This window comes from Papio anubis, chromosome 16, assembly GCF_008728515.1.
Source record: "Papio anubis isolate 15944 chromosome 16, Panubis1.0, whole genome shotgun sequence".
In the NCBI taxonomy this organism is placed as follows: domain Eukaryota; kingdom Metazoa; phylum Chordata; class Mammalia; order Primates; family Cercopithecidae; genus Papio; species Papio anubis.
Window position 1 is genome coordinate 60,357,703 of NC_044991.1, and position 27,896 is coordinate 60,385,598.

The following is a 27,896-nucleotide window of genomic DNA, read 5'->3' on the forward strand; positions in this document are numbered from 1 at the left end:
TGATTATCTGGACTAAACAATTGTTGTAATCCCTCTACAAAGGCTCATCCTGTTATAAGCAGTAATAATATTAACAGCAATGGCCACTCACATTTACGAAGTGCTTATTCTGCTCTATGCACTGTGCTTCTCTCAGCCTGGACCTTCCTTTCTCCAAACCTCAGGAAGCTGGAGTCCCAAGGCTGCCTCCGGGCGGGGCTGTGGTTCACCAGAAGCCACAAATATTTACCTTGGAGACCTTGGCCCGGTCTGAGGCCTCTGCCCAAAGACAAAGCCTGTGCTGGGGTGTGCAGGATATAAGGCTGGACTTCCAGACCCAAGTCCTGGGAGAGGAGAGGAGCGGGCCGAGGACTCCAGCGTGCCCAGGTAACAGTAGGGAAGGGGTTGAAAGCCGAAGTTGCCAGGAAGGTTCTGAGCTAGAGATACCTGTTGGGGTCAGGTCAGGAGCACAGGGGAGGCTCGCCCTCAGTGAAGGGCCCTCGGTGAGTCAGGATCTGCTGAGGGTCAGGGCCGGGTGTAGAGAGATGCCCAGCTCCCTCGCCCAGAGGACCAAAGGGCAGTGACAAAGGGATGGGGCTGGCTGAGTCTTTTCCTGATCTCGTCCTAGTGACATAAACCCACTCTGCACATACCTGTTGCTCTGTGCCCAGCTGTGCTGTGGTGGTGCTGGGACAAAAGAAGCATGAGACGCAGACTCTGTCCCTCAAAGAACTCTCAGTGTAGGACAATGTGGTGCCCAAGGAAGACCCAGCGACATGGGAGTGGAGGACAGTCAAAGAAGGGTTCCTGGAAGAGGTGATGTGTTGGTTGCAAAGCCGAGTAGAAGGTGATTGGGCAAAGGAAGAGAGTGAGATAGTCCACGAAGGGGAACAACAGAAGCAAAGGCCGGGAGAGCAGGTGCCATATGACAGGGGCGTGTGTGGTGCCTGGATCTGGGGGAGGAGAGGCTTTTCCACAGGAGGGAAACGGGGATGCTACCATCCTCGTGGGTCCCTGGGTTCCTCTGATCCAAAGAGGACTGAGCAGTGTGTACAGATAATGCAGGACAGACAGAGTCAAGGTATTTGCGAGAAAAATATGGAGTGGGGCCACAGGGGCGCCTGGATGCGGGGGTTCAGCTCTGTCTTCTGGCTTTGGCTGTAAGACGTCTCCTTCTGACTCCAACATTAGTAATAATACCTGTCATAATCATCGTGGAAGCTACTATTTACTGAACACTTGGCCATGCCAGGCCACAAATAGATTGTCTCATTTAATCTTCCCAAAAAGCATGTGACATAAGTACTGTAATTATTCCCCATTTTACAGATGGGAAAACGGAAGCTCAGAAAGGGTAAGTCACTTGTCGAAGATCACAGAGCAAGTGGTAGAGGCCGGCCTCCAACTAGAGCTCGTCTGGCTGCCAAGCCAATAATATTTTCCTCTCCACCCTCAGGCCTCCTAACACTAACCTTTTCAGCTTAGCAGGCTCAGATTTCCAATTCTTTCGGGACTTCCAGAGGCTATGTATTTATTCAGCAGCCATTTATTAAGCACCTGCTCTATGACGAACGCTATACTGGATGCCAGAGGCACAGCAGGGAGCAGGCAGACCCAGGCCTCCCTCCCAGAGCTCACAGCTTGGTCAGGGAGGCAGAAGCTGAATCATTATTGCAAGGGTCTCAGAAGAGCTCACACTGCTCCAGGGCACAGGAGACACATGTCATCCGGATGCCACATTTGTCTTTGGCAACGAGAAACCCACATGCTAAACCAAGCGAGGGCTTCATATCTCTGCAGTGTCTCCCCTCCCTCCAAGCAGACAGTCCACAGGGGCAGGCGCTTCCATGGGGGGCTGGCAGGCAGAGCCAGGGTGCAAGCTGGAGAACTTGGGACTGGGTTACAGGTGTTGATGCCCCACCCCTGTGGAGGGAGGGGACAGAGCAGCCAAGGGGCCAGAATACCCCCAAGCTCCTCTCCCTGGCATGAGCTACAGGGCCCTTTCTCTCTCTCTCTCTCTCTCTCTCTCTCTCTCTCTGTCTCTCTCTCTCTCTGACTTTCTTTCCCTGGCTCCAAGAAGCCATCCAGTCCCTCTCCAACCCCCTTAGTATTGCAGATTAAGCAAACAGCTTTTTCACAACTTTGAGTCCTACCTGGCTCCTCATTGCCTTCCTGCCTCCAACCTTCATGTCCTGGACCCCAGGACAACATTTCATTTCTCCAAGTGTAGTCCAGGGTCCCTGTCTGCAGGACAGGGGAAGCTTTATAGGGAAAGTGAAAAATCTTGGCAGGGTTTCAAAGGATGAATAGGAGTTCATCAGGGAGATATGGGAGGAGAAAAGCATTCCAGGAAGCAAGGAACAGCAAGAGCAAAGGCACAGACGCAGGAGAGAGCAGAGTATGTTCTGAGACCTTCCAACTGCTTGGAACTTGCTAGAACAACAGGAGAGAAAGCAGGAGGTGAGGTCAGCGGAGGGTGAACCATAAAGGGTTTTAAGTGTCAGACTGAGGTGTGGTGGACACAGGAAGCAGAATTTCTTTGTTCTCAGTATTGTTGCTGGATTTTCTGTAAGAAAATGGCTAATACATTCCAAGTGCTTACCATGTGAAAGACACTGTGCTAAATGATTTCCAGATATTAACTCATTTAATCCCTCAACTCTGTGAAGTTGGGGTCATTATCCCCATTTTTCCGATAAGAAAACTGAGGCACAAAGAGGTTATGTTGATTGCCTAAGTCCGCACAACTAGCCCAGGCAGTTAAACACTGCACTAAACAGCCTCTCCTGGACACCGTGCCCCTGGTCACTGGGCATCATGGGCCTGCCCTTGGCCTCTCTGCCTCACAGTCCTCTGTGCTCACCCCAGGTCTGGCATCCAGCACTTGCTGCTCTCTGACACCCGGGAAGATGGCCGGCCCGTGGACCTTCACCCTTCTCTGTGGTTTGCTGGCAACCACCTTGATCCAAGCCACCCTCAGCCCCACTGCAGTTCTCATCCTCGGACCAAAAGTCATCAAAGAAAGTAAGTTTTGTCCCTCTGGACCTGGCTGCCAAAACACAAGAGCGTAGGTGGGGCCGCTTCCCAAAGGAGGGAGAGAGTTCCTCATCACGGGGGGTGTGCAAGGCATGGCTGAGATCCCAGGACGTGGGTGAACATGAGTGGTGAGTTTTAAAGGTCTGGAGAGTCTGTGATCTCAAGAGTCCACGATTCCAAGAACCCCTTCTTAAATTCCACAATTCCAAAAACCCTGAGTTTCCACAGCCTGCAGAAGGGGCGTGCGGCCACTGTGTGCAGTGATGCAGCTGCCTCTCCCACTTTCCTCACCTAAAATCTCATCGTCAGAGCACCCCCTCTTAGTTAGACCCAGTGTGCTCCTCCTCCCCAGAGCAGAGACCCTTGACTGCAAGTGTGGCAGCCTGGGTCCCAGGCACAGTGTATCACTCTCCAGCTCTGGAGCACTGGGCCAGTCCCTGAGTCTCAGCTTCCTCCACGGAACACAAATAAGAGGGCTTTCCTCACTGGGTCACTGGAATTGACTAGAGCTTTATGAATGCTATGGCCATGCTTCTCAACCTCAGCACTTCTGACGCTGTGGGCCAAACAACTATTTATTATGGGGGGTGTCCTGGTCACTTTAGGATGTTTAACAGCATCCCTCACCCAACTGTGACAACCAAAAAGGTCTCCAGACATTGACAAATGTCTCTTAGGGGACAAAATCATCCCAGTGCAGAACCACTGCTCTAAAGTCTCATCTGTCACCTGTCAGCTCTGGAGGCCACCTGAGCACTTAGAGGACCAGACCCCTGCATTTGGGGGACTAGGGACCTGGGTCATGGCCAGAGGGGCAGGGGCAGGTCCTGTGGGACCAACAGGCTCCGTAGCCAGAGGATGGATTCCCAAGTAAGGACAGGAAGCAGAGAGCTCTGAGAGGTTGGAGGGAAGCAGAGGTGGCCCGGATCCACACCGTGAAGCTCAAGCGTGTGGAATTTCAGCCAGAAGGAACTTAGAGAGGAACAACCATGCTTTAGGCGCTCCTGAAAGGAGTTGTGTACAAGTGGTTGGTTTTGAAGGTGATCCCAGAAACACCTACAGGAGTGTGGGGAGGCAAGGCAGGGAAGGGAAGGCATCCCATGAGGGGTGCATGTCCAAGCCAGTTACCACTGTGGTGAATGGAGCTCAGTCCTGCCTAGCAACTGCATCTGTTAGGGCCAATCACAAGAGAGAAACCACACAGTAATCCCAACAGGTAAGTTTAATGTAAAGAAGTATTATCAGGGGATTGGAGGAATGGGGAATTGGCTAAGAGGGAAAAGAGAGCTCTAAAGGATAACCTAGGGATGGAGGGGCTAGCCAAGGACAGAGCAAGCTCAGAGGTAGAGAGTCCTCCCCAGCCCTCATTGTAGAGGGTGTGGTTAAAGTCCACTGTGCGGTGGTGAAGTTTGCTGCCTTGTCCCAGAGCTGGTCCACAGTTGGCAAACTGAGGCTAGTGGGTGGAAAACTATCTGCCAGGGAGCTGATAAAAGTCTCTGGGAAGCTGCCCCTGGAGGAAGGGGGCTGCTGTTAACTCACAGGGAAGCTATCTCTGGGGAACCGCCTAGAAGCTAGCCAGGGTGCCTGCAGAAGTCACTCAGCAAAAGCCACTGGGCAATGACACCATAGGAACCTGGCAAGAGGAGCACACCAGGGCCATGAAGGGAATCCCCTTCCTCCCCCATGCCCCTCCAGAGTCTCCACTGAAAGGGCTTAACACTGTGCCAAATGGCAAAAAAGAAATATTCACAGGGCCCAGTTCCATTATCACAGAGCAGGCAAAGTGGGTGGATTTGCAGCTGAGAGGCTATAACACAGGAGCTCTGATACACAATGAGGGACACACATCTGAGCCATCCTGCCTAAGGGGTGAGGGAGCTGAGGTATTGATACACCAACTCTCACCAATCACTGGCTGAAGTCTCCTCCTGGGGCATCAGCTCTCCAGCACTTCTGACCTGCTCTGCAGAGGAGCCAGATGGGCTCCAGCTGCTCACAAAAAGTTGGCTGGGATAAGAACCCAGGGCTCCTGAACCCCTATGCCTCTGTCCTGGCTCCTCCTTCCTCTGCTCAGCACCTGAGGCTTTTTGGACCACATATCTATAGGATATGAATGCCAGACAATTGTTAACAAGTGTGCTTTGGCAGCAAAACAGCCCCAAACAGGGTTTTGAGGGTTCTCTGCCTCTTGGCTCTAGAAGTGCTTGCAACTGGCTAAGGGGATGAGTGCAGGTCCAGGTGCTGGGTGTAGTGGCCAACAATCCCCACAGAGGCTGGCAATGCTCAGGGGTGTGAATGGTCCCAGCCTCACTCCTGATGTGAAAATGACCCATCTGGGCTACTGTCCTCAAGGCTACATCTACACGGTGGGGACTGGCAGGCTGGTCCTGACCTCTACCATAGTAGAGATGGCTACACCCTCGCCTTACCTCAGGCAGCCTCGAGTGATACCCCTCCCCAGCCTGGAGCCCTCACCAAGCCTTCCTCTTTGCCCCTCCTCCTGAGCCCTAATCTCTGAGGTCTGCCTCCAGAGCTGACACAGGAGCTGAAAGCCCACAACGCCACCAGCATCCTGCAGCAGCTGCCGCTGCTCAGTACCATACGGGAACAGCCAGCCGGAGGCATCCCTGTGCTGGGCAGCGTGGTGAACACCGTCCTGAAGTACGTCATCTGGTGAGTGGAGCGGGACCACACCAGGAGCTAGCCCCTTTCTGCCTGGGACACACTCTGCATGCTCAGTCAACCAGTCTGCAAGCATCGACCTGTGTCAGATCACAAAGAATAGATCAAACAAAGCCCCTCCTTCAAGCAGCTCCCAGAATAGTTAACAAGAACCATAAGACAGTGATGCAGGAACCCCTAATACAACAACCCCAGAGCAAAGCCAGGGACGGTGGCTCAAGCCTATAATGCCAGCACTTTGGGAGGCCAAGGTGGGCAGATCACCTGAGGTTAGGAGTTCGAGACCAGCCTGGCCAATGTGGCAAAACCCCATCTCTACTAAAAATACAAAAATTAGCCAGACATGGTGGCAGAAGCCTGTAATCCTGGCTACTCAGGAGGTTGAGGCAGAACAATCGCTTGACCCTGGGAAGTGGAAGTTGCAGTGAGTCAAGATGGCACCATTGCACTCCAGCCTGGGCGACAAGAGCGAGACTCTGTCTCAAAAAAAAAAAAAAAAAAAAACCAGAGCAAGGTTGTCTGGGGTGGCACAGGGAAGGGATGAGGTGATGTTTCTCACTGGAAGTGACAGTTGAGCCGATGACTCAACACTCACCAGGAGGCAAGCAGCAAATGGCATCCAGGTAGAGAAATCAGCCTGGGAAAAGGCAAGAAGTGACAGTCAGTCAGAATGGCTAGAGCTCAAACCTCAAGGCTAGGAGTAAGGGATCAGCAGGGTCAGGTCACAGAGGGTCTTATGAGTCAGCTCAAGGAGCTGGGAGTCACCACCTAGAAGAGAAGGCACCACGATAGCATTGTGAGCAGGACTGGAGGGGAGGGATGGAGGCAAGACCATCTGGAGAGGAGTCAGTGGGCAGGGACTAGGGTCTCGCTGCTGTCTAGGCACCCCAGGAAGCCAGGAAAGATAGAGAGGGAGTGAGTTTGGGAACAATGAGTGGGAGGCATGATTCTGATCTCTCCTAAACCCCATCCAGGCTCAAGGTCACCACAGCTAGCATCCTCCAGCTGCAGGTGAAGCCCTCGGCCAATGACAAGGAGCTGCTAGTCAAGATCCCCCTGGACATGGTGGCCGGATTCAACACGTGAGTGACCCCTCCATCAAGTACAGTAGGATTGATAGGCTCATCTGCTCGTTCCCCCTCCCCCACCATGCAGATGTCTGGAAAAGAGAGCTCCGAGCAGAGAGAAGAGCAAGTGCAGAGGCCCTGTGGCAGCAGTGTACTTGCCTTGCTCAAATAAAGGCAAAGACAGGGGAAAGAGAGAGGGGGCATGGTGGGAGATGAGGCCAGCAGGCAGCCGAGGCCAGATCATGCAAGGCCTCTTGGGAGAAGATAAGGACTTGGCTTTTGCTCAGTAAGACGGGAGGCAGGGAGGATTCTGAGCAGAGGAGGGATGTGCTGTGCTTTAACATTTTTAAAGACTCCTGGCTGCTGTGGGGAAAAAAGACTTTCTGGGGGCAAGAGTGGAGACAGGAAGGCTATCCCAAAGCTACTGCAACAATTCAGGAGAGACAATGATGGCTTAGACCAGGGTTTGGGGCAGGGAGGTGCTGAGAAGTTGATTGGATTCTAGATATGTTTTGGAGGTAGGTGGAGACACCAGGATATCCCGGGAAACTGAGTATGTGTGTGTATGCGGGGGGAGAGAGAGGGAAGTCAAGGATGACCCCAAGAGTTCTGCCTACACCACTGGCAGGATGGACTGGTCAGTAACCAAGACAGGCAAGGCCATGAGAGGAGCAGGTCTGGGGAAGAGCCAGTCCAGTGTTGCATGCGCTAAACTTGAGAAGCCCATGAGACATCGGAGTAGGGGGCTGGGGGTATGTTTGGATGTTGTCAGCAGATGAAAGAGGTTTCAACCAATGAGGAATCTGAAAACTGAGCCTGGGACATGCTGGGGTGAAGCTGGGTAGAGATGAGGAGAAACCAGCAAAGGAGACTGAGAAAGGAGGTGAGGACTGGAAGACAGAGATGGATGGCAGGGGTGCTCCAGCCCGAGCTTGCCTGGTGCTCACATGGTCAGGTGCCTCCACCCGCCAGGCCCCTGGTCAAGACCATCGTGGAATTCCACATGGAGACTGAGGCCCAAGCCATCGTCCGCATGGACACCAGTGCAAGTGGCCCCACCCGCCTGGTCCTCAGTGACTGTGCCACCAGCGATGAGAGCCTGCGCGTCCAACTGCTGCATAAGTGAGTGTTGCTGGCCGCCACCCGGGCTCCCATTCTGCCTGGAAGGAACGCCAGGCGGTGGACTTCCCCCATTTTACAAATGGAGAACACTGAGGCCTAGAGAAAGAAAGGGGCTTATCCTCTCCTGATTCCTGATCTGGGGCTCCTTCCAAGGAATCTGTGATGCCAAGGGAAGTTCAGGACCTCAAGGTCGGAAGCAACAATGGTGGGTTTCAGGCATGACACCAGAAGGTGGGGCAAATCTTTGAAGGTGGAGGCCTAGAAGCCACTCCAAACACCCAGGGCAGGTGTAGGTGGAGCCAGGGGCAAAAACAAAGTCGTTGGGTCTGGCCAACGCATTCTCTTCATTTGCTCTCCGGGTGATGGTGGCCAAGTGGCCGCCCTGTGTCTCACTTTGCTCACCTGTAAAGTGCAGGTAATGACACCTTCCAGGCAGTGGTGAGAAAACTGATCAGGCAACAGCTATCAAGCACTCAGAACAGTGCACAGGCATGGTGGTGCCCAAAAACATGGCACCCCCCCTTCCCTTCTTAGCAGAAGGACAGGGAGCAATGCCAGCTCCCATTATCCCAGTACCCAGCATACAGTTCCAATGACAACACCCAGCCGCTGCTTTCTGATAACTCTTTGCTGCTGCCTACACCTGGCTCAGGGGCTACTCCCAGCCCAGCCCCATCTCTAACACGTCCTGTGACCTTGGGCAGGTTCCTTCCTCACCTTGACTCAGCTTCTCCCTCTGTAAAATAGGGGAGGGGGTGATCATCTCTCACCTTCCTAATGTCTCTCATGCTGTCTTCCCTGAAAGGTTCTCCTTCCTGGTGAACGCCTTAGCTAAGGAGGTCATGAACCTCCTGGTGCCAGCCCTGCCGAATCTAGTGAAAAACCAGGTGAGTGGAATCAGGGCCTCTCTGGCCTGTGGACATTGCGCCCCTGTAGGGCTTGGGTGGAACTGCAAGCTGGTGCTAATTGACGGGAGTCTCCTTGGATGGGCTTTGCTGAAAGAATTACCCGGGGCAGGATAGCAGAGTCATGGAGTGGGGTGGGCCATTGACCCAGGCAGACAGTTGAGGTCAAGGTCATGGGACTGCTAAAAATCAGCCAGGAGCCCTTGAACAGTGACGTGCTGATAAATTTTTAATAGTTGTCTCTGGAGGGGTTGTTGAGGGAAGGCAACCCTGATTTGTAGCTTTTGCGGATTTCCCTGGTGGAAATACTTCCTTCGGGGCCAATTTTAGGCGACCAGTGTGATGTCACTGAACAGAGTTGGCAAAAGATGTACAATAGCACACGACCGTATATTTCCACTAAACAGATACATAAACATGACCTCAGGAGTAATAGATAGTAGTAAAACACAGCAAAATAATTAGGAAGCAATGCATTTTAAGCTTTATTAAATTTGTTTTAACATAATTTATTTAATTGTGTTTATATATTTAATTTGTAACAATGTCTGGGCTTAGCACCCAGCTCAGAAATTTGTGAAAATTTAACAGTTGGTTCTCAAAAGCTAGTACGAGCTGGCTCTAGCATGGCACAGTCACACATCAATCTGGCTATGGTCTTCAGGGCTGCACCACCCACCAGGTCCTTTTGGATTTTTTTTCTGAGTCAGTAAACACAGGTGATAGTTGCCCCTATTTGTCACAGGTATACTAAAACTTTGTAAATTGAATTCATCCACATTGACCAGTGATTTCCACTGTAAATTCCAAGATGTGATCCTAACAATGGGCCACCCCATCTAGGGTCAAAACACCTTGTCAAATAGCTAATATTTCTTGTAATAAGACTTTTTTGTTTGATTTTTGTTTTTGTTTGTTTGTTCTGAGACAGGCTCTTGCTCTGTTGCCCAGGTGGGAGTCCAGTGGCGCCATCTCAGCTCACTGCAAACTCCGCCTCCTGGGTTCAAGCAATTCTCATGCCTCAGCCTCCCAAGTGGCTGGGATTACAGACGAGCACCACCAGGCATGGCTAATTTTTATATTTTTAGTAAAGATAGCGTTTTCGCCATGTTGGCCAGGCTGGTCTCAAACTCCTGACCTCAGGTGATCAGCCTGCCTCAGCTTCCCAAAGTGCTGGGATTATAGGCATGAGCCACAGTGCCTGGCGACTTTTTTCTTTGAAAAGATGATGCAATAACTAAAAAAAAATTGGTGAAAAAATATCTATAATCCTTTTACTTTCATCCAGGAGCACTTTGATCTTTTGCAGATTGCCTTCCCACCTCCATCCACATGCACTAGTATTTTTAAGAGGCTGTTCTTGGTGTCAGCCTTTAAATCAGATCTATGTTTTGAAGTCATTATACAATACTTGTAATTATCAAATAGGTACATTGTATTTAATAATTTACAAAAACATTCCAGGAAATCCTTTTTAAAATAATGTGATTTTATTAAGAGTTCTTTAAAATGACAGTAGCAATATTTAAAACAGTATTTTAGGCCAGGGCCAGAGGCTTACGCCTGTAATCTCAGCACTTGGGGAGGTCGAGGCAGGAGGATCACTTGAGCCCAGGAGTTTGAGACTTGCCTGGAAAACATAGAGAAACCCCATCTCTACAAAAAATAAAACATTAGAATAGCTGGGCATGATGGTGTGTCCCTGTGGTCCCAGCTACTCGAGGGGCTGAGGCAGGAGGATCACTTGAGCCTAGGAGGTTGAGGCTGCAGTGAGTCACAATTGTGCCACTGCACTCCAGCCTGGGCAACACAGCAAGACCCTGTCTCAAAAACTAAACAAATAACACAATGCTTTATACAAACAATGTGATTTTATTAAGAGTACTTTAAAAAAATGGAGATTTTTATTTTTCTCCAAATTGGTTTCCATGTCCTTACCTTCAAGAAAAATACAGTAAATCATTTAATCTCCATTTTGTGAAATATACATCAACTGTACAATATACGATTATGTTTGTTTCTCTATTAAGCTGGAGTTATGATTTTCAACTTCTGCTTCTGCACTACCAAAGCTTAAGAGTAGCATGTATAGTCAAAGGAAGATCTATTATTTTAATAGTCGAAATATCTACATATTAAAGAGGCCAGGGAAAAATAGGTGAATAATCAAAAACTAAAAGCTCAAATAAGATCTTAAAAGGTTAATTTCAGAAGCAATGTTGATTCAGCCCAATTCAAGCTACCTTTCTCCAGTACTTTTTTGGAAGAGAATGGGGAGAGACAGAGAGAGAAGAGATAAGAAGGGAGGAAGTGAATATAATGAATTAATGAATTGTGTGATATAATGAATATAATGAACAATGAATATAATGAATTGTGTGATATCAGAGTGCAAGACAATAGCTTGTTAGAGTTAGAATGTTGAGACTCCGACCTGTTAGCAAAGGTACATATCCAGGGAGTTTTTTAAAGGGAATCCAAAAGTGAAAAATTTCATAAAATTGGAATTTTCTTATGTAAGAAAGAAAATTTTGTTTTTTTCTTCGAATAATGTTATTTATCTGTTTTAAGGTGGGAATTTCATAAAGTAGGACCCAGCTGTAAATTTTCTTCCCAGCCTCCAGCAAAATCATATTTTATTTGGCATCACACTTTAATAGTTAAAAATATATTTTCCGGCCGGGCGCGGTGGCTCAAGCCTGTTATCCCAGCACTTTGGGAGGCCGAGACGGGCGGATCACGAGGTCAGGAGATCGAGACCATCCTGGCTAACACGGTGAAACCCCGTCTCTACTAAAAAATACAAAAAACTAGCCGGGCGAGGTGGCGGGTGCCTGTAGTCCCAGCTACTCGGGAGTCTGAGGCAGGAGAATGGCGTAAACCCGGGAGGTGGAGCTTGCAGTGAGCCGAGATCCGGCCACTGCACTCCAGCCTGGGCGACAGAGCGAGACTCCGTCTCAAAAAAAAATATATATATATATATATATATTTTTTTTTTTTTCCACTAGAAAAGATGACAAAAACTTAGAATTATACAATGCTCCTTGCACAGTATCTGTCTTTAATGGTGAAAAGCTCAGCAGGAAGAACAGAGTGAGAAAGCCGGCATCCCATTTATCATCAGCAAATTCACTGCACTCACTGGATTTGATATGATGGTCTTAGGAATATTTTATTTGGCATGAAGAGAAAAGGCATAGTACGTTTGAGAGGTGAGCGTCTCATTTAGAAAATGTTGAGACCAGACGCAGTGGCTCACATCTGTAATCCCAGCACTTTGGGAGGCCAAGGCCAGTAGATCAACTGAGGTCAGGAATTTGAGACCAGCCTGGCCAACATGGCGAAACCCCATTTCTACTGAAAATACAAAAATTAGCTGGGCACGGTGGTGTGTGCCTGTAATTCAACTACTTGGGAGGCTGAGGCAGAAGAATCACTTGAACCCAGGAGGCAGAGGTTGCAGTGAGCTGAGATAACGCCACTGCACTCCAGCCTGGGCGACAGAGAGAAACTCTATCTCAAAAAATAATAATAGTAATTAAAAATAAATAAATAAAATGGGGATGATGTAATGACTTGCTTTATATAATTGTGAGTGTTCCATAAGATGCATGAAAAAAATCTGGCTAGGCTGGTCCTGGTGGCTCACTCCTGTAATCCCAGCACTTTGGGAGGCCAAGGCAGGAGGATCACCTGAGATCAGGAGCTCGAGACCAGCCTGGCCAACATGGTGAAACCCCATCTTTACTAAAAATACAAAAATTAGCTGGACATGGTGGTGGGCACCTGTAATCTCAGTTACTCAGGAGGATGAGGCAGGAGAATTGGGGAGGATGAGGCAGGAGAATCGCTTGAACCCAGGAGGTGGAGGTTGCAGTGAGCCGAGATTGCGCCACTGCACTCCAGCCTGGGTGACGGAGTGAGACTCAAAGAAAGAAAGAAAGAAAGAAGGAAGGAAAGGAGGAAGGGAGGAAGGGAAGAAGGGAGGGAGGAAAGGAAGGAAGGAAGGAAGGAAGGAAGGAAGGAAGGAAGGAAGGAAAGAAAGAAGGGAAGGAAGGAAGGAGAAAGAGGGAAGGAAGGAAAGAAAGAAGGGAAGGAAGGAAAGAAAGAAGGGAAGAAAGGAAGGAAAGGAAGGAAGGAAGGAAAGAAGGAAGGAGAAAGGGAAGGAAGGAAGGAAAGAAAGAAGGGAATGAAGGAAGGAGAAAGAGGGAAGGAAGGAAAGAAAGAAGGGAAGGAAGGAAGGAAAGAAAGAAGGGAAGGAAGGAAGGAAAGGAAGGAAGGAAAGGAAGGAAGGAAAGAAGGGAAGGAAGGAAGGAAAGAAAGAAGGGAAGGAAGGAAAGGAAGGAAGGAAGGAAGGGAGGGAGGGAGGGAAAATGTTGAAATCTTTTTCAGTGTAAATCCATGGATCTCAACCCTGGTTGTACATCAGAGCCATCACAACCTCAGAAGCCTTTAAAAAATACTAATGGCTAGGCCCTACCCCTACCCCAGATTCGGAAGTAACTGGTCTGGGTGGGTCCTAGTATCCCAGAGGACTCTACTGTGTAGCCAGGGTTGAGACCTGCTGATAGAAATGAAGGATGGGGAATTGTGGGATAAAATGCAGAGGTTCCCCAGGAAACCTTTCCAGTGAGAAACGGGCTCCGCTGGCAGTGCCTTCTGGGAGTCTCTGAGCCGAGAGTCTTCCATTGTCTCTGGGCTCCAGATTGGCAATGCAGCCAGGAGCAGGGAACGGTTATTCATAGAAGTTAACATTTCTCAAATGCATTGTCATTCCTCGAGAGTATTAAGGGGTGGTCAACAAGACAAAAAATGTCCTCAATAATCTTAGAGCACTGCCCTGAAAAGTGAGTCAAATGTTTGACCTTCTCCCTAAGCAGAACAGCTCAGGTCAGGGTTAGGTGAGGTCAGAGTTTCTCAACCTTGGCACTACTGACATTTTGGGCTGGAGAATTCTTTGTCAGGGCTGTCCTGTGCACAGTAGGATGTTTAGCTGCATCCCTGGCCTCCACCCACTAGATGCCAGTAACACCCTCATCCCTTCCAAGTTGTGACAACTAAAAATGTCTCTAGAAATTTCCAAATGTCTCCTTGGGGACAAAATCACCCCCTGTTGAAGACTGCTGGCAATTTTAGGACAAGAAGTGCCCGGTGAGCAAAGGGATGTGTTGGACTAGAAAGCCACAAAGGAAAGGACACAAAGAGATTGCCCAGGAGTCTGGTCAGGTCTGCCTTGCTGGCCTCTGTTCTAGAGTTTGACATGTGGAAAGAACTCAGTAGCAACTTGCTGTACGAATAAACAAATTCTCCATTTGACTCTTTTTTTTTTTTCTTTTAAAGCAGAGTTTTGCTCTGTCACCCAGGCTGGAGTACAGTGACGCGTTCCCAGCTCACTGCAACCTCCACCTCCCAGGTTCAAGCAATTCTCGTGCTTCAGCCAACCAAGTAGCTGGGATTACAGGAGTGCATCACCATGCCTGGCTTTTTGTATCATTAGTAGAAATGAGGTTTCACCATGTTGGCCAGGCTGGTCTCAAACTCCTGCCCTCAAGCGATCCACCCACCTTGGCCCCCCAAAGTGCTGGGATTACAGGCATGAGCCATTGCACCCAGCCTCCATTTCACTCTCATGGAAAACACAGACTCTTGTGAGCAAGACAAGGAGTCAGAGAGGGAGGGCTTCTGGCAGGCCAAGCTCACCCTGGGCACAGGGCAAGGGACGAACCACTGTAAAAGGTCCCAGCTGGCCCTGTAGGCTGGGGTGAACGTACGAATGAGTCCTCAACCCATGGATGGAAACTGGTTGGCCGTGGGCACAGCAGGAGGACTCAGGCCAGGTGGGCCGGGCACAGGTTCCTGTGGGGCCGCATTCTGGCCCCTCCCTGATGGAACCCCTCGCTTATGCTGTTGCAGCTGTGTCCCGTGATCGAGGCTTCCTTCAATGGCATGTATGCAGACCTCCTGCAGCTGGTGAAAGGTAGGTGCTCTGCTCTCTCTCCCACTTTTTCCTTTACTATGGAGCTGGCCTCCAGACCCTGACTCCACCAAGGGAAGGCCTCCTCAAGCCGGGCCTGAGCTGCCACTCAGGCCCAGCAGCAGGTGAGACAAGCACCAGTTGATCCCTGCCCAAGATGCGCAGACAGAAGTTCGCCATGACTAGGACTTCATGAGCTCCTACTATGTGTGCGATTGTCAGGCCAGCGGATGCCCCAAGTTCAATTCCCAGCTCTGCCCCTGACTGGCTCCATGACTTTAGGAAAGCTACTTTACCTCTTCATCCTCTGTTTTCTCATCCATAAAATGAGGCTTAACCATCCCTACATCATAGGATTGTTAGTGAGGAATGAAAGTCCAAAAGAAAGTTCCGGGCACATAGCAGGTGTTCCTCCTGGCACAGAGAAGCGCTTACAAATGCATGCTAAATAGATGGATGGACAGATGGATGGATGGATGGATGGACAGACAGAAGATGCTAAGACTACAAGCATGAGCCATCACACGCAACCCCGGACTAGTTTTTACAGATCCTTTGGAAAACTGCAGCATCAAATAATACTTCTATCCATCTCGTTGCAGTTTTAAATTTTCCCTCCATCCAAAGGGTTTGAGGCATCTGAGAAGTTAAAGCATGGGTTAAAAACTGAGATATCTGGGCCGGGCGCGGTGGCTCAAGCCTGTAATCCCAGCACTTTGGGAGGCCGAGGCGGGTGGATCACGAGGTCAGGAGATCGAGACCATCCGGGCTAACATGGTGAAACCCCATCTCTACTAAAAATACAAAAAACTAGCCGGGCGTGGTGGCGGGCGCCTGTAGTCCCAGCTACTCGGAGGCTGAGGCAGGAGAATGGCATGAACCTGGGAGGCGGAGCTTGCAGTGAGCCGAGATCGCGCCACTGCACTCCAGCCTGGGTGACACAGCGCGAGACTCCGTCTCAAAAAAAAAAAAAAAAAAAAAAAAAAAAAAAAAAAAAAAAAAACTGAGATATCTGGTTTAAAAAATAAAAATCAGAGATGATTCAAAGGGCGAAGATGGAAAGAAGTCATTTCTCCCTCCCCCAGCGTAGCAGATATGGGAGGATGCAGGCTCCTGTCCCCACATCAGAACTCTGTCTTGCTCAGGCCCCCCGAGTGGAAACTGGCAGGAAAGAATAAAAGTCTACCGACTGCTGTTTGGGATCAGAAGAGGCTCATTCCAAGGGCGACCAGAGAGGAGAAGGGAGAGGAGCGTGCACTGAGCACCACAGGGCATCTGCCATGGGCCACGCCCACCCGCTGGGTGTTTTGTAGGCACGTCTCACTGACTCCTCAGACAACTCCACGAGGTAGCAGTCATGACCCGCCTTCACTGTGATTAAACAGTCTCCCAGCAATTAAGTCACTGTCCAAGCTCACAAGGCAGTTGGTGATAGGGGAAGACTCGAGTTCCGAGAGGGTGTCATTCAGATTGAGCCGTTACTAGGTGCCGCTTCTATACATGAGGCAGGAATTACTATTCTACCGCCGTTTCTTTCCTTTTTTCTTTTTTAAAAATAATTTTTACAGGAGTCATGCTCATCTTCTCTGTGTCCTTCCGATTTTAGTACATGTGCTGCCCTGGCGGGCACTATACCCTCATTTTAAGACGAGGAAACAGTTTCAGAGGCAAGAAGAGACCAACCAAGGTCGCTGGGGCTCAAACCGAAGTCCAGCTGGCTCCTCCGCTGTCCTGAGGACGGGCCCGGAGCTCTCCCTGGAGCAGGAGGCGGCGGGTCCCTGGCTCCTCCAGCACTCGCCGTCCTCGGCCATACACCGGGGCAGGTGACTCGCCACCGCCACCTGGCGGCCAAGTGGGGAATTCTGACGCGAACACGAGATCTTCGGGGGAGCAGAGGAGCCAGTTGGATTTCGGAGTGGATGTTACCAGGCCTCTGACTTCCAGCCTAAGCTTCCTTGAGATCCAGGTGCTCATAGGGTGTCCAGACCCAGAACCTCCTGCGTGCGGGGACGCGGCTTTTAGTCTGGTAGGGGCGGTGGAGTTACAAACAATAGTTCAATTTCGTTCCAATCCGGGACTTTGGCATAAAACCGACTGGGTTCACACGCTCCCGCAGTATGGCTTTAAACAGGTCATTTCACTTTCCTCAGCCTTGGTTTCCGCATCTGTAAAAGGGGGTAATAATAAGACCTACTTCCTAAGCTTATCATGCAGATGAACCAGCTGACATGCAGAGGCCTGGCACTTGGTGGATGCTCGATAAATGTCAGTCAATGTCATCACTGTTTGCATCATATTATCAACATCATTATTACCTGCTCCTCCCTACCTGCCCCCCATGCAACAGTACAGCCCCACCTGGAAGCAGCCCCCCAATTTCCCCCTCCAGTACTGCCCTCCATCCTCACAGAACTTTCTTCTTGTCCCCGAGCAGTGCCCATTTCCCTCAGCACTGACCGTCTGGAGTTTGACCTTCTGTCTCCTGCCATCAAGGGCGACACCATTCAGCTCTACCTGGGGGTGAGTGTCCCACGACCTTGAGGGTGAAGCGGGGACATCACTGCCCTTCTCTGACCACCAGGAGTCAGATAGCATGGGCCTGTATTAGGAGAGAAAATCCTGGTCACCGTTAGGACACGCGGGCTGATCTAGAAAAATCACTGCCGGCTGAATACATCCCATGCAAGCCATGCTAAGGGAAAAAAGCCACCCAGCAGAGCCCCAAAGCCAAAGAACCTCCACCCGGGAGATCTGCCCTCACCCCGTTTCCCCACTCAGGGGCCCGAGTGGGGACACTGGGTCCTCAGCCTTTCTCTCAGGCAAGTCCCTGCCAATCCTCAAACCTCTGACAACCTTGAAACAAAAGCCAAGGACCAAGAAACACAGACCTAAGTTTCTCTCCCAGCTCTGTGACTCCCTGGCTGTGTGACTTTGGGCAAGTTCCTTCACCTCCCTGAGCCTCAGTTTCCTTGTCTGCAAAATGTCAGCAATAATGGCCACTGAGGAGAGGATGAAATGAGACCACACCATGCCTGGCAGACGGGAAGCGCCCAGTAACAGTCAGCTCCCTGTCCCGTGTGGGGCTGCACAGCCATGCTGTGGCTGGATGCCCCGAAGGGCCAGACCATCCTGGTAGCATAAATCCCAGACCAGGTTTGTTTTGTTTTGTTTTTTTGAGACTGAGTCTCACTCTGTCACCCAGGCTGGAGTGCAGTGGTGCCATCACAGCTCACTGCAGCCTTGACCTCCTGGGCTCAAGCAATCCTCTCACCTCAGCCTCCTGAGTAGCTGGGACTGTAGGCACTTGCCACCACGCCCAGCTAATTTTTTGTGTTTTTTGTAGAGATGGGGTTCCACCATGTTGCCCAGGCTGGTCTCCTACTCCTGGGCTCAAATGATCCTCCCACTTCGGCCTCCCAAAGTGCTAAGATTACAAGCATGAGCCACCACGCCTGGCCCCTGGACTAGTTTCTGTGGATCCTTTGGAAAACCGCAGCATCAAATAGTTTCTTCCATTTTGTTGCAGTTTTTAGTTTTCCCTCCATCCAAAGGGTTGGAGGTATCTGAGAAGTTGAAGCATGGGAAAAAAACTAAGATGTCTAGTATAAAAAATAAAAGTCAGAGATTATCCGAGGGGCAAAGATGGAGTAGATGTTGCCAGGCACCTGAGTTCCAGGCTAAGCTTCCTGGCAACACATGCAAAAAAAGGAAACAGGCTAAACGGTGTCATTTCCTTCTAGGTTGTTACTCGGTAAGCTGCAGAATTAAAATTCTCAGGCCACTCCCTGCTCTGTCTCCTCAGGCCAAGTTGTTGGACTCACAGGGAAAGGTGACCAAGTGGTTCAATAACTCTGCAGCTTCGCTGGCAGTGCCCTCCCTGGACAACACCCCATTCAGCTTCATTGTGAGTCAGGATGTGGTGAAAGCTGCAGTGGCTGCTATGCTCCCTCCAGAAGAATTCATAGTCCTGTTGGACTCTGTGGTAAGCCTCAGCACAAGACAGAGAATAGGGCCGCCCAGGCTGCATCATAGGAATTTCCTGCACAGGGTGCCCCTAAGCAGGAATCCCCCATCAGGTTCAGTTTAAATCCTTCCAGTAATGGAGAGCTCACTCCCTCCCCTAACAGACCCTGCCTCTGACATAGCTCTAAACCGAAAATCCTCCCTGTAACATCCAGCCCGTCATGGTTCTGCCCTCTGGAATCTGATGCACCTGTTTCCTCTACCAAACCACAGTCATGTGGAATCAAAAGGCATCTGAGATACGCAGTAGTCCAGGGCTGATAAATACATCTCAGATAGTGAGTAGTCCAGGGATGGCGACTGTGCCACTGCTCACCACTATGGCACTCATGACAGACATCACTAATCGATCAGGGCTGTCCTTCCTACTGAGTCTGGATGCTGACACAACCTTGGAATCCTTATTAACAGGGCACAGCAGATAACCACCACCAGTCAACTATGTTGTGCCACCTCCCCCCGGGTGACTGATGGGGAAATTGAGGTCCAGAGGGGGAAAGGGTTGGTCCAATGTTATGGGAGGATGGCAGGACTTCAGAGCAGCTGACAGACAACTGATAACCCAGCTCTTGGGGGACTGGGATGGCAGGAAATAGGGAGTGTCACCAACTAGCCCATTCATGGTTGTAGTGATAATGAAATCACCTCTCTATGTCCTCTGAGATCAGCAAGCTGCCCGCAGCCCCACAGCCATCACCAGCCCACAGTAGAAGTCCAGCCCAGCAGGACCCCATGGCCGATAGAAGCTGACCTAGGGGCTGTTTTTCCACCAATGACAGACACATGGCTTGGGTCACTGGGCCCACCCAGCTTTTCTGGGGTCCTGGGAAACCTTCCTCCCAGCAGTGGGGTGCAGGAGATGTGCCTCCCTGTGCCCTCCAGCTGACCTTCTCTGGCTCCTCTCACCCTCAGCTTCCTGAGATAGCCCGTCGGCTGAAGTCAAGCATCGGACTGATCAATGAAAAGGTTGGTGCGTTTGCCATCCACAGCTTGATGGGTGTTTGCTGATGGATTCTCCACACAGGCCTCTGGGGAGGAGAATCTGGTGGGACTAGCATTTCATTCCAGCACTGGGACGCTCAAACCGCATCCCTGTCCGCACAGAGATTTCAGTCTAGCAGGCCAGTTTGACCTGAAGCAAATCATCACACAGATAGTGTTTCCATGACAGGTGCAGTAACACAGGACAGGTTCTAGGGGCCATGAGAACACTCTGGGCCCCTGACATAGTCTGGGACACCAGGGAGGGCTCCCTGAAGGGAAGGGTATTCCAGACAGAGGGAACAGGAGACCAAAGGCTGCCAGGTAGGGAGAACAACACAACATTCAAGGATCTGCAAGAAGGACAGAGTGGCTGGAGCACGAGAGGGAGCAGGGAGCCCACGAAGGCAGGCAGGGCCAGGCCACACAGGGCCTGTGGGCCGTGGTGGGCACTTGGGAGGCCACCTGTGGCTCTGCTCTCCTTCCAGGCTGCAGATAAGCTGGGATCTACCCAGATCGTGAAGATCCTAACTCAGGACACTCCCGAGTTTTTCACGGACCAAGGCCACGCCAGGGTGGCCCAGCTGATCGTGCTGGAAGTGTTTGCCTCCAGTGAAGCCCTCCGCCCTTTGTTCACCCTGGGCATCGTGAGTTCAGCTGTCTGCCATGTTGGCAGCAGCCAGGGGGATCCTTCTGTCCACTTTTCCTGTTCACCCTCCTGCTTTGTTAAACATTGCCACCACTCTCATCACTCAGCAGGGACAGGGGAAAGGGAGCTCTGAACCAAGAGCCAGGAGCTTTGTGGGCCCAATTCTAACCCTGTGACTTTACTAGTCAGGGATCTCTGGGCAGAAACTCAACTCATATGCATAAAAGGAATTGTATTAGCTCCTGTAACTAAAAAGTCTCGATGCTCTTGGCTTCAGGAATAGCTGGACCCAGGTGCTCAAACAATATCCTCTTCATTCCCCTCTCTTCCACCTAGCAGCCCTGTTTTCCTCCGTGCTGCCTTCCTCCTCAGGCAAGCTATTCCCTCACGGAAGTGCCCAGGCTGCATTAGGCTCCTATCCTATCAGCTTGGCAGTCCTAGCAGGAAGAATCTATCTTTCCAATAGTTCCAGCATCTCAGGGCTGACTCCCATCGAATGAGCCTGAGTCAGTTGCCCATTCTTGAGCCAATCAATGTGTCCAGAAAAATGGAATACGAAAACTTCCTGAGCTGGGCCACCTACACACTAGGGTAAGGGAGTGCAGGCTCCATGCATAGTGGCTGCTGTCGTCGTCATCATCATCATCATCATCATCATCATCATCATCATCATTATCATTCCCTACAGCAAGCCTAGATTGTCATCTGTGAAATGGGGAGTGGGTACAAGTACTATCTCATTTAACAGATGAGGAAAGTGAGGCCCAGAAAGGTCAAACCCTTTGCCAAGGTCACAGAGCCAGGAACTGAGATTCAGATCCCAGAGCCTCCCGGCATAACCCCTAACTCCACACTCGGATCCTATTAAGAGCCACGGGGCCTGATCTTCTCTTGTTGCAGGAAGCCAGCTCGGAAGCTCAGTTTTACACCAAAGGTGACGAGCTTATACTCAACTTGAATAACATCAGGTAAACACACAAATCATCATGAAGATTCTGCTGATGGAAATGAGTCCCGCCCAGTAACCATGGGTTTCTTTAAACACCGACTGTGTGGCTGTCAGGTGAAGGCAGCTCCAGGGCGGGCAGGGAGGTCCCTCCCGGATGCTCCTGCTGACAAGGACTGCACGTGAGGGAATGGGGAGGAAAATGAGGCAGGCTTTGCAGCAGCCACAGCACAGGCAAACCCTGGCCACAGGCAGCCCACTCTGGACACCTCCCAGGCCGTGGCAGTGACAGTCACCCGGCACGGAAGTGCAGGGCTCCAGCTGCCTCCTGCACCCTGCCTGTTCTCCCACCTCACCACTTCCCTGTGACCCCAGAGTGAGTGCAGGGACTGCCAGCTGGAGCCTCTGGGGACAAGTCAGGCCCAGGGCTGTTTTGATCAGCCCACACAGGGCTGGACTGTTTAATATAAATGAGTTGTGAACATATCAAATCAGACTATCTGGCTGCCCTTTGCCCACAATCCTACATAGCAACAAACTGTGGAGCCAGGAATTGGGGCGCCCTTTGAAGGGGTTTGGGCTTCCTTGTCCACCACAGCCTTGACTCCTGAGGTTGATTTTTTTTTTTTTTCTGATCAGATATTGACAGGGAGTCTCGCTCTGTCGCCCAGGCTGGAGTGCAGTGGCGTGATCTCTGCTCACTGCAACCTCCGCCTCCCAGGTTCACGCCATTCTCCTGCCTCAGCCTCCCAAGTAGCTGGGACTACAGGCGCCCGCCGCCACGCCCGGCTAATTTTTTGCATTTTTAGTAGAGATGGGGTTTCACCATGTTAGCCAGGATGGTCTCCATCTCCTGACCTCGTGATCCGCCCGCCTCGGCCTCCCAGAGTGCTGGGATTACAGGCTTGAGCCACCGCGCCCGGCCCCTCAGGTTGATTTTTCTGCTTATTGGACTGCTATTTGTTTTCTGTGCTTCCCCCATGCCCCCCACCCCACCCCTGCCGTTAGAATGCAAGCTCCACAAGGCAAGGACTTTATGTGGTTCACTAGAGCCCGCACTGTGCCTGGCACACAACAGGTGCTCAGTAAATCGCCGTTGAATGAGTGGATGGTGAATGAGTGGGACTCCAGGGGCCGCTCTCACAGGCATCTTCCATTGCAGTTCTGATCGGATCCAGCTGATGAACTCTGGGATTGGCTGGTTCCAAGTAAGTGTTAACAGGTGGTGCCTGAGGGCACAGGGGATGGCCTGGAACGCTCCACTCTCAAAAGAGATATTGCCCAGGACTTGCTTCAAACAAGGTCCCCACAGAAGCACCAGGGGGTGCTGGTCAGTCTCCACCAAAGTCCAACTTCCTGGCTCGAGTTTTCTGTTTTACAGTTCTCTGTTTACAGAGAACCCATTGTGTGTCAGACACAGCTGAGAACACACACATGCACACACAAATACACTCACAGATACACACTTTCTTTCAGTGAAGTTTTGATCCTGAATTAGAACACAAGTGCCCTTGACTCACAGTCTCATTCTGCGTACATAGACACGCCTCAGTGCCCTAGACAGCCCCTGCCTGCTGGGAGTTAGACCAAACCGGAGACCTCAGTCCAGCGTGTGTTCTCTGGTTTTTATGACTTGTTTTTCACTGTTTTTGACTTTTTTTTTTTTTTTTTTGAGATGGAGTCTCACTCTATCGCCCAGGCTGGAGTGCAGTGGTGTGATCTTGGCTCACTGCAACCTCCACCTCCTGGGTTCAAGCAATTCTCCTGCCTCAGCCTCCCAAGCAGCTGCGACTACAGGCGCCCGCCACCACGCCCGGCTAATTTTTTGTATTTTTAGTAGAGACGGGGTTTCACTGTGTTAGTCAGGATGGTCTCGATCTCCTGACCTCATGATCCACCCACCTTGGCCTCCCAAAGTGCTGGGATTACAGACGTGAGCCACCGTGCCTGGCAACTAGTATTTTAAAATAGGGAGAGTTCCACATGCAAATCAGGACTTCAGGCTTCCCTCCAGAAGTCAGAAGCTCAGGCAATGCAGGGCAAAATTCCCTCAGGGCAAATTTGGCTGCAACAGAGTGGTAGGGCCCAGAGGATGGCGCATCCTCCAATGCACCCCAATCCCCTCATCTACCAGGCCCCAGGGGCAGCTGAGTTCGTGCCCGTCCCAGCCCATCTGGTCCCTGGGAGCTCCCACAGCTCTGATCAGCAGGGGACTTGGAATTCCTACATCTCCACCAGCCGCCTTCGCCCGTGGGGAGGAGCCATACCCACGCAGAATGAGGGGGGGACTTCGGATTCTCAGCCAGGGTGACAATCCCCATTCTCTCTCTCACAGCCTGACGTTCTGAAAAACATCATCACTGAGATCATCCTCTCCGTTCTGCTGCCAAACCAGAATGGTGCGTACCTCTGCCATCTGTGCCCCCTCTCTCCCCAGGGCCTGGCTTTACTTCCCCTGCCCTCATCTCCATGAATGGGGCCCTTTTCATTCATCTCCCGGCCATCCCTCAGAGCCTGCTTCAAAAGCCACCTCCTCCCAAGAATCTTCTCAGCCCAATTCCTTTGCTAGTGCCAGAGGCTGGGCTTGTAAAGATGAACCAAGCAGTGGGCCAGCCTTGCAGGGCTGGAAGGAGACAGAAGTGTAAGCAGACAATGCAACGAGAGAGGTGAAAGAGACAACTGGAGGTGCCTCAGCAGACCCTGTTCCCCGTCTTGCTAGTGCCTGGCCTTGGTCAAGCTGCACGATCCTTCTGAGCCTCAGTTTCTCCATCTGTAAAATGGGGACACAGAAGTACCTTCTTCAGAGGCACAAATCGGGAGGTGTCTGGCACAGTCAGTGCCCAACACTCTAATTCAGCCCCAGGTTGAATGAGGGGTGGGAAGAGTTTGTAACCTACACCAGCTCCATCTTTTTAATTTCTTTATTTTATTAGACTGGAAAATCTCAAAGTATAGAAACCTCTGCTGGCGATAATGGGAGCCCCTGATGGTTCTTGAGCAAGAGTGTAAGAGAATGCGAGGATTACATTTTGTGAGGAGCCAGAAGCCAGTGCCTGAGGCAAAGGGAGGGTAGATGAGGCTGGGTCGATGCTGGGGCCAGAGAACACGCGAACAGAGGCATAGAGGGCTGTCTGATCAGGCCTGCCAGGCCGGGGCTTCCCTTCAGGAACCCTGAGCCTGCCCCTGGCTGCCCAGTCTCACCCCAGGCCCATCAGTTTCTGACCATGTTTGTTATTTCAGGCAAATTAAGATCTGGGGTCCCAGTGTCAGTGGTGAAGGCCTTGGGATTCGAGGCAGCTGAGTCCTCACTGACCAAGGTGAGTGGGTGTGGGCCTAAACATCGTGCCCCAGGGAGGGCACAGCCGCTGAGAGCCCTGTCTGGCAGGTGGGGCCTGCACTCCAATCCCAACCTGCAGGTGACCCTGGGCAAGTCCCTTCCCCTCTCAGGGCCTCACCTCCTCATCTGCAAGTGAGAAGGTTGGCTGTGCTGAGGATGGGACCCTCCTAGCCTGTGGTCAGTATACTTTTTCCACCTCCTTGTCATTCATTCATTCAGTAAATATTTTTCGAGGGTCTTCCATACACAAAGCATGCCTCTGAGTGCTTGAGGCCACTGAAATGAACAATTGGAAAACACTCCCATCTTTTTCAAGCCTACCTTCTAGCAGAAGAGGCAGATACATAAATCTAAAGATATGACATCAGGCTGAGTGGAGGAAGGCTGAGAAGAAAAATAAAGCAGGTTCAGGAGGAGAGAGTGATGTCAGGCGAGGGGTGCTGTTTCAGATGGGGTGGTCAGGGAGGGCCTCTCTGAGGAGGTGACATTTGAGCCAATGCCTGAGGAAGTGAAGGGTGAGCCCTGTGGGTAGCTGGGAGAAGTGTCCTGTCAGAAGGACAGGGTATTAGGCCGTTCTCGCACTGCTATAAGGAAATACCGGAGGCCAGGCTCAGTGGCTCATGCCTGTAATTCTAGCACTTCAGGAGGCCAAGGTGGGTGGATCGCCTGAGGTCAAGCGTTAGAGACCAGCCTGGCCAACATGGGGAAACCCAGTCTCTACTAAAAATACAAAAATTAGCTGGGCATGATGGCAGGCACCTGTAATCCCAGCTACTTGGGAGGCTGAGGCAGGAGAGTTGCTTGAACCCAGGAGGCAGAGGTTGCAGTGAGCTGAGATCGTGCCATTGCACACCAGCCTGGGCAACAAGAGGGAAACTCCATCTCAAAAAAAAAAAAAGAAAAGAAAGGAAATACCTGAGACTGGGTAATTCATAAAGAAAAGAGGTTTAATTGGCTCACAGTTCTGCAGGCTGTACAGGAAGCATGATGCTGGCATCTGCTCAGCTTCTGGGGAGGCCTCAGGAAACTTGCAATCATGGCGGAAGGCGAAGGGCAAGCACACACATCACATGGCCCAAGCAGGAGTAAGGGGTGGGAGGCGCTACACACTTTTAAACAACCAGATCTCACGAGAACACACTCACCATCACGAGAACAGCACCAAGGGGATGGCCCTAAACCATTCACGAGAAACCAGCCCCATGATCCAGTCAGCTTAGGCCCCACCTCCAACATCAGGTGCCACAGTTCTACATGAGATTTGGGCAGGGACACAGATCCAAACCATATCAGATGTCAAGTGCAAAGGCCTTGAGGTAGGGATTGTTGGTGTCCTAGGAAAGATGAGGAAGGAGGCCCAGGATCGAGGCAGCATCCAGGGCAGGTACCTCATAGGCCTGAGATGCACTTGCACACACATACACATACACACACATGCACACCTTTACACACCTATACACATACACACACACAGACACACACACCCCTTTACACACCTATACACATACACACACACGTACACATTACACATACACACACACCTTTATACACCTATACACATACATACACACATACACACATATACACTGCACACATACACATACACACACACACCTTTATATACCTATACACATACATACACACATACACACACCTTTATACACCTATACACGTACATACACACACACATATACACTGCACACATACACATATGCATACACATATACACACATACACATATACACACATACACACACCACACATATACTACACACATACACATATACACACACATACACATACACACCACACACACACACACACACAACACACGCGTATACACACACGCACACACACCATGTGGCCAGATGGTCTCAGCTCAAGACCGGGATCATGTCCATCTTGTCCATGCCTCTGTCCCCAGTGCTTGGCATGGCCTGGCACACAGTAGGTGTTCAATAAATGCTTGGTGAGCAAATGACTCTCCATGGCATCTGCTGGTGGGGAAAGGAACTATAGCAGTGTCACCCTCGCTCCCAAATACGCTCCCAAATACTATTCTTTCTTGAAAAGAACAGCCCACAGTCACTGTGTGCCAGGCTCTGGGGCATCTCTCCGCCGCTAGAGTAGAGCCGAAACTCCAGGAAGGCAGGAGTTTCTGTCTCCTTTGTCCTCTGTTGTGGCCAGTGGCTGCACACAGTAGGTGTGTAGTAAATGCCTGCTAACTGAGATGGGCACCTTACTGTCATTAGGTCATGCAGAGGAGGGGCCCAAAGCAGGGGGTGATCAAGGCAGGTGATGAGTGCAAATCCCACTTCTGCCACCTATTGAGTGCGTGACTTTTGAAAGGGGATTGCCACCTTCAAGTCTCAGTGCCCCCATCTGCAAAATGGAGATGACATGAGGACCCAGTGTGGCATTAATGTTCACACACAGACCCTCCACCCTTGACCTTTCCAAGAATTCTGTATTTGTGGGTTCAGGGTCATGGTCCCCCAGTGACAGCAGTCACCTTACGGAGGACAAAACCAGCATAAACCACAAGGCAAGAGGTTAAAGAAGCCTGTTTTCTGACTTTTCCCCTCCAATTCCAGGATGGCCTTGTGCTTACCCCAGCCTCCTTATGGAAACCCAGCTCTGCTGTCTCCCAGTGAAGACTTGGATGGCGGCCATCAGGGAAGGCTGGGTCCCAGCTGGGAGTGTGGGTGTGAGCTCTACAGACTATCCCACTCTGCAATCAATAAACACTTGCCTGTGATGCCTGCAGTCTGGAGTCTTTTTGTCCTGGCACAGGAGTCATTTTGCCCCTGGCAGGCTTAGGGACTGGATAGCTGAGCCACACCTGGGTCACATTCAGGCACATCTGAGCCAATCTGGGTGATGTCTGAGCTGTCTGGACCACATCGGGCCACATGTGGATGATGTCCACGGTCTTGACCACCTCCCCGTGCTTCAGGAATCAGAAAGCCAGCTATTCCCACCTGCCTTCATGTCAGCCTCAAGACCATCTTCAGTGGGATGTCTTTTAGGGTAGGGGACATATATTTTGTTTATCTTGGCAGTGTGGTGGACAGAGGACTCTGATCAATGTGGATCTGGGGGCAGATGAACTAGGCTTGGAGCTCTGGCCTGGCCTCTTAATGCTTCTTTGACTCTGGGATGTAGTTTCCCCTCTGTGGGCCTCAGTTTCCTTCT

At 50.9% G+C, this 27,896-nt stretch overlaps 1 protein-coding gene across 2 annotated transcripts; it reads left to right on the forward strand.

Annotated features, from left to right (window-relative positions):
- BPIFB1 (BPI fold containing family B member 1) lies at positions 1–27,459 on the forward strand. Of its 2 annotated transcripts, none has more exons than XM_003904852.5 (16): positions 1–366; positions 2,848–3,003; positions 5,547–5,688; positions 6,672–6,779; positions 7,737–7,886; positions 8,692–8,773; positions 14,705–14,768; positions 17,200–17,285; positions 18,568–18,747; positions 19,701–19,754; positions 20,258–20,416; positions 21,319–21,386; positions 22,527–22,572; positions 23,700–23,763; positions 24,605–24,681; positions 27,296–27,459. In XM_003904852.5, exons 1-16 carry the CDS (start codon positions 117–119, stop codon positions 27,353–27,355), a joined length of 1,746 nt encoding a protein of 581 aa, XP_003904901.2. In that variant the 5' UTR covers positions 1–116; the 3' UTR covers positions 27,356–27,459. The 2 variants fall into 2 exon arrangements, with proteins under 2 accessions (XP_003904901.2, XP_009214587.2); XM_009216323.4 differs by lacking the exon at positions 27,296–27,459 and adding an exon at positions 24,298–24,369 and having other exon boundaries at positions 24,605–24,682.
- The last annotated feature ends 437 nt before the right edge of the window (positions 27,460–27,896 follow it).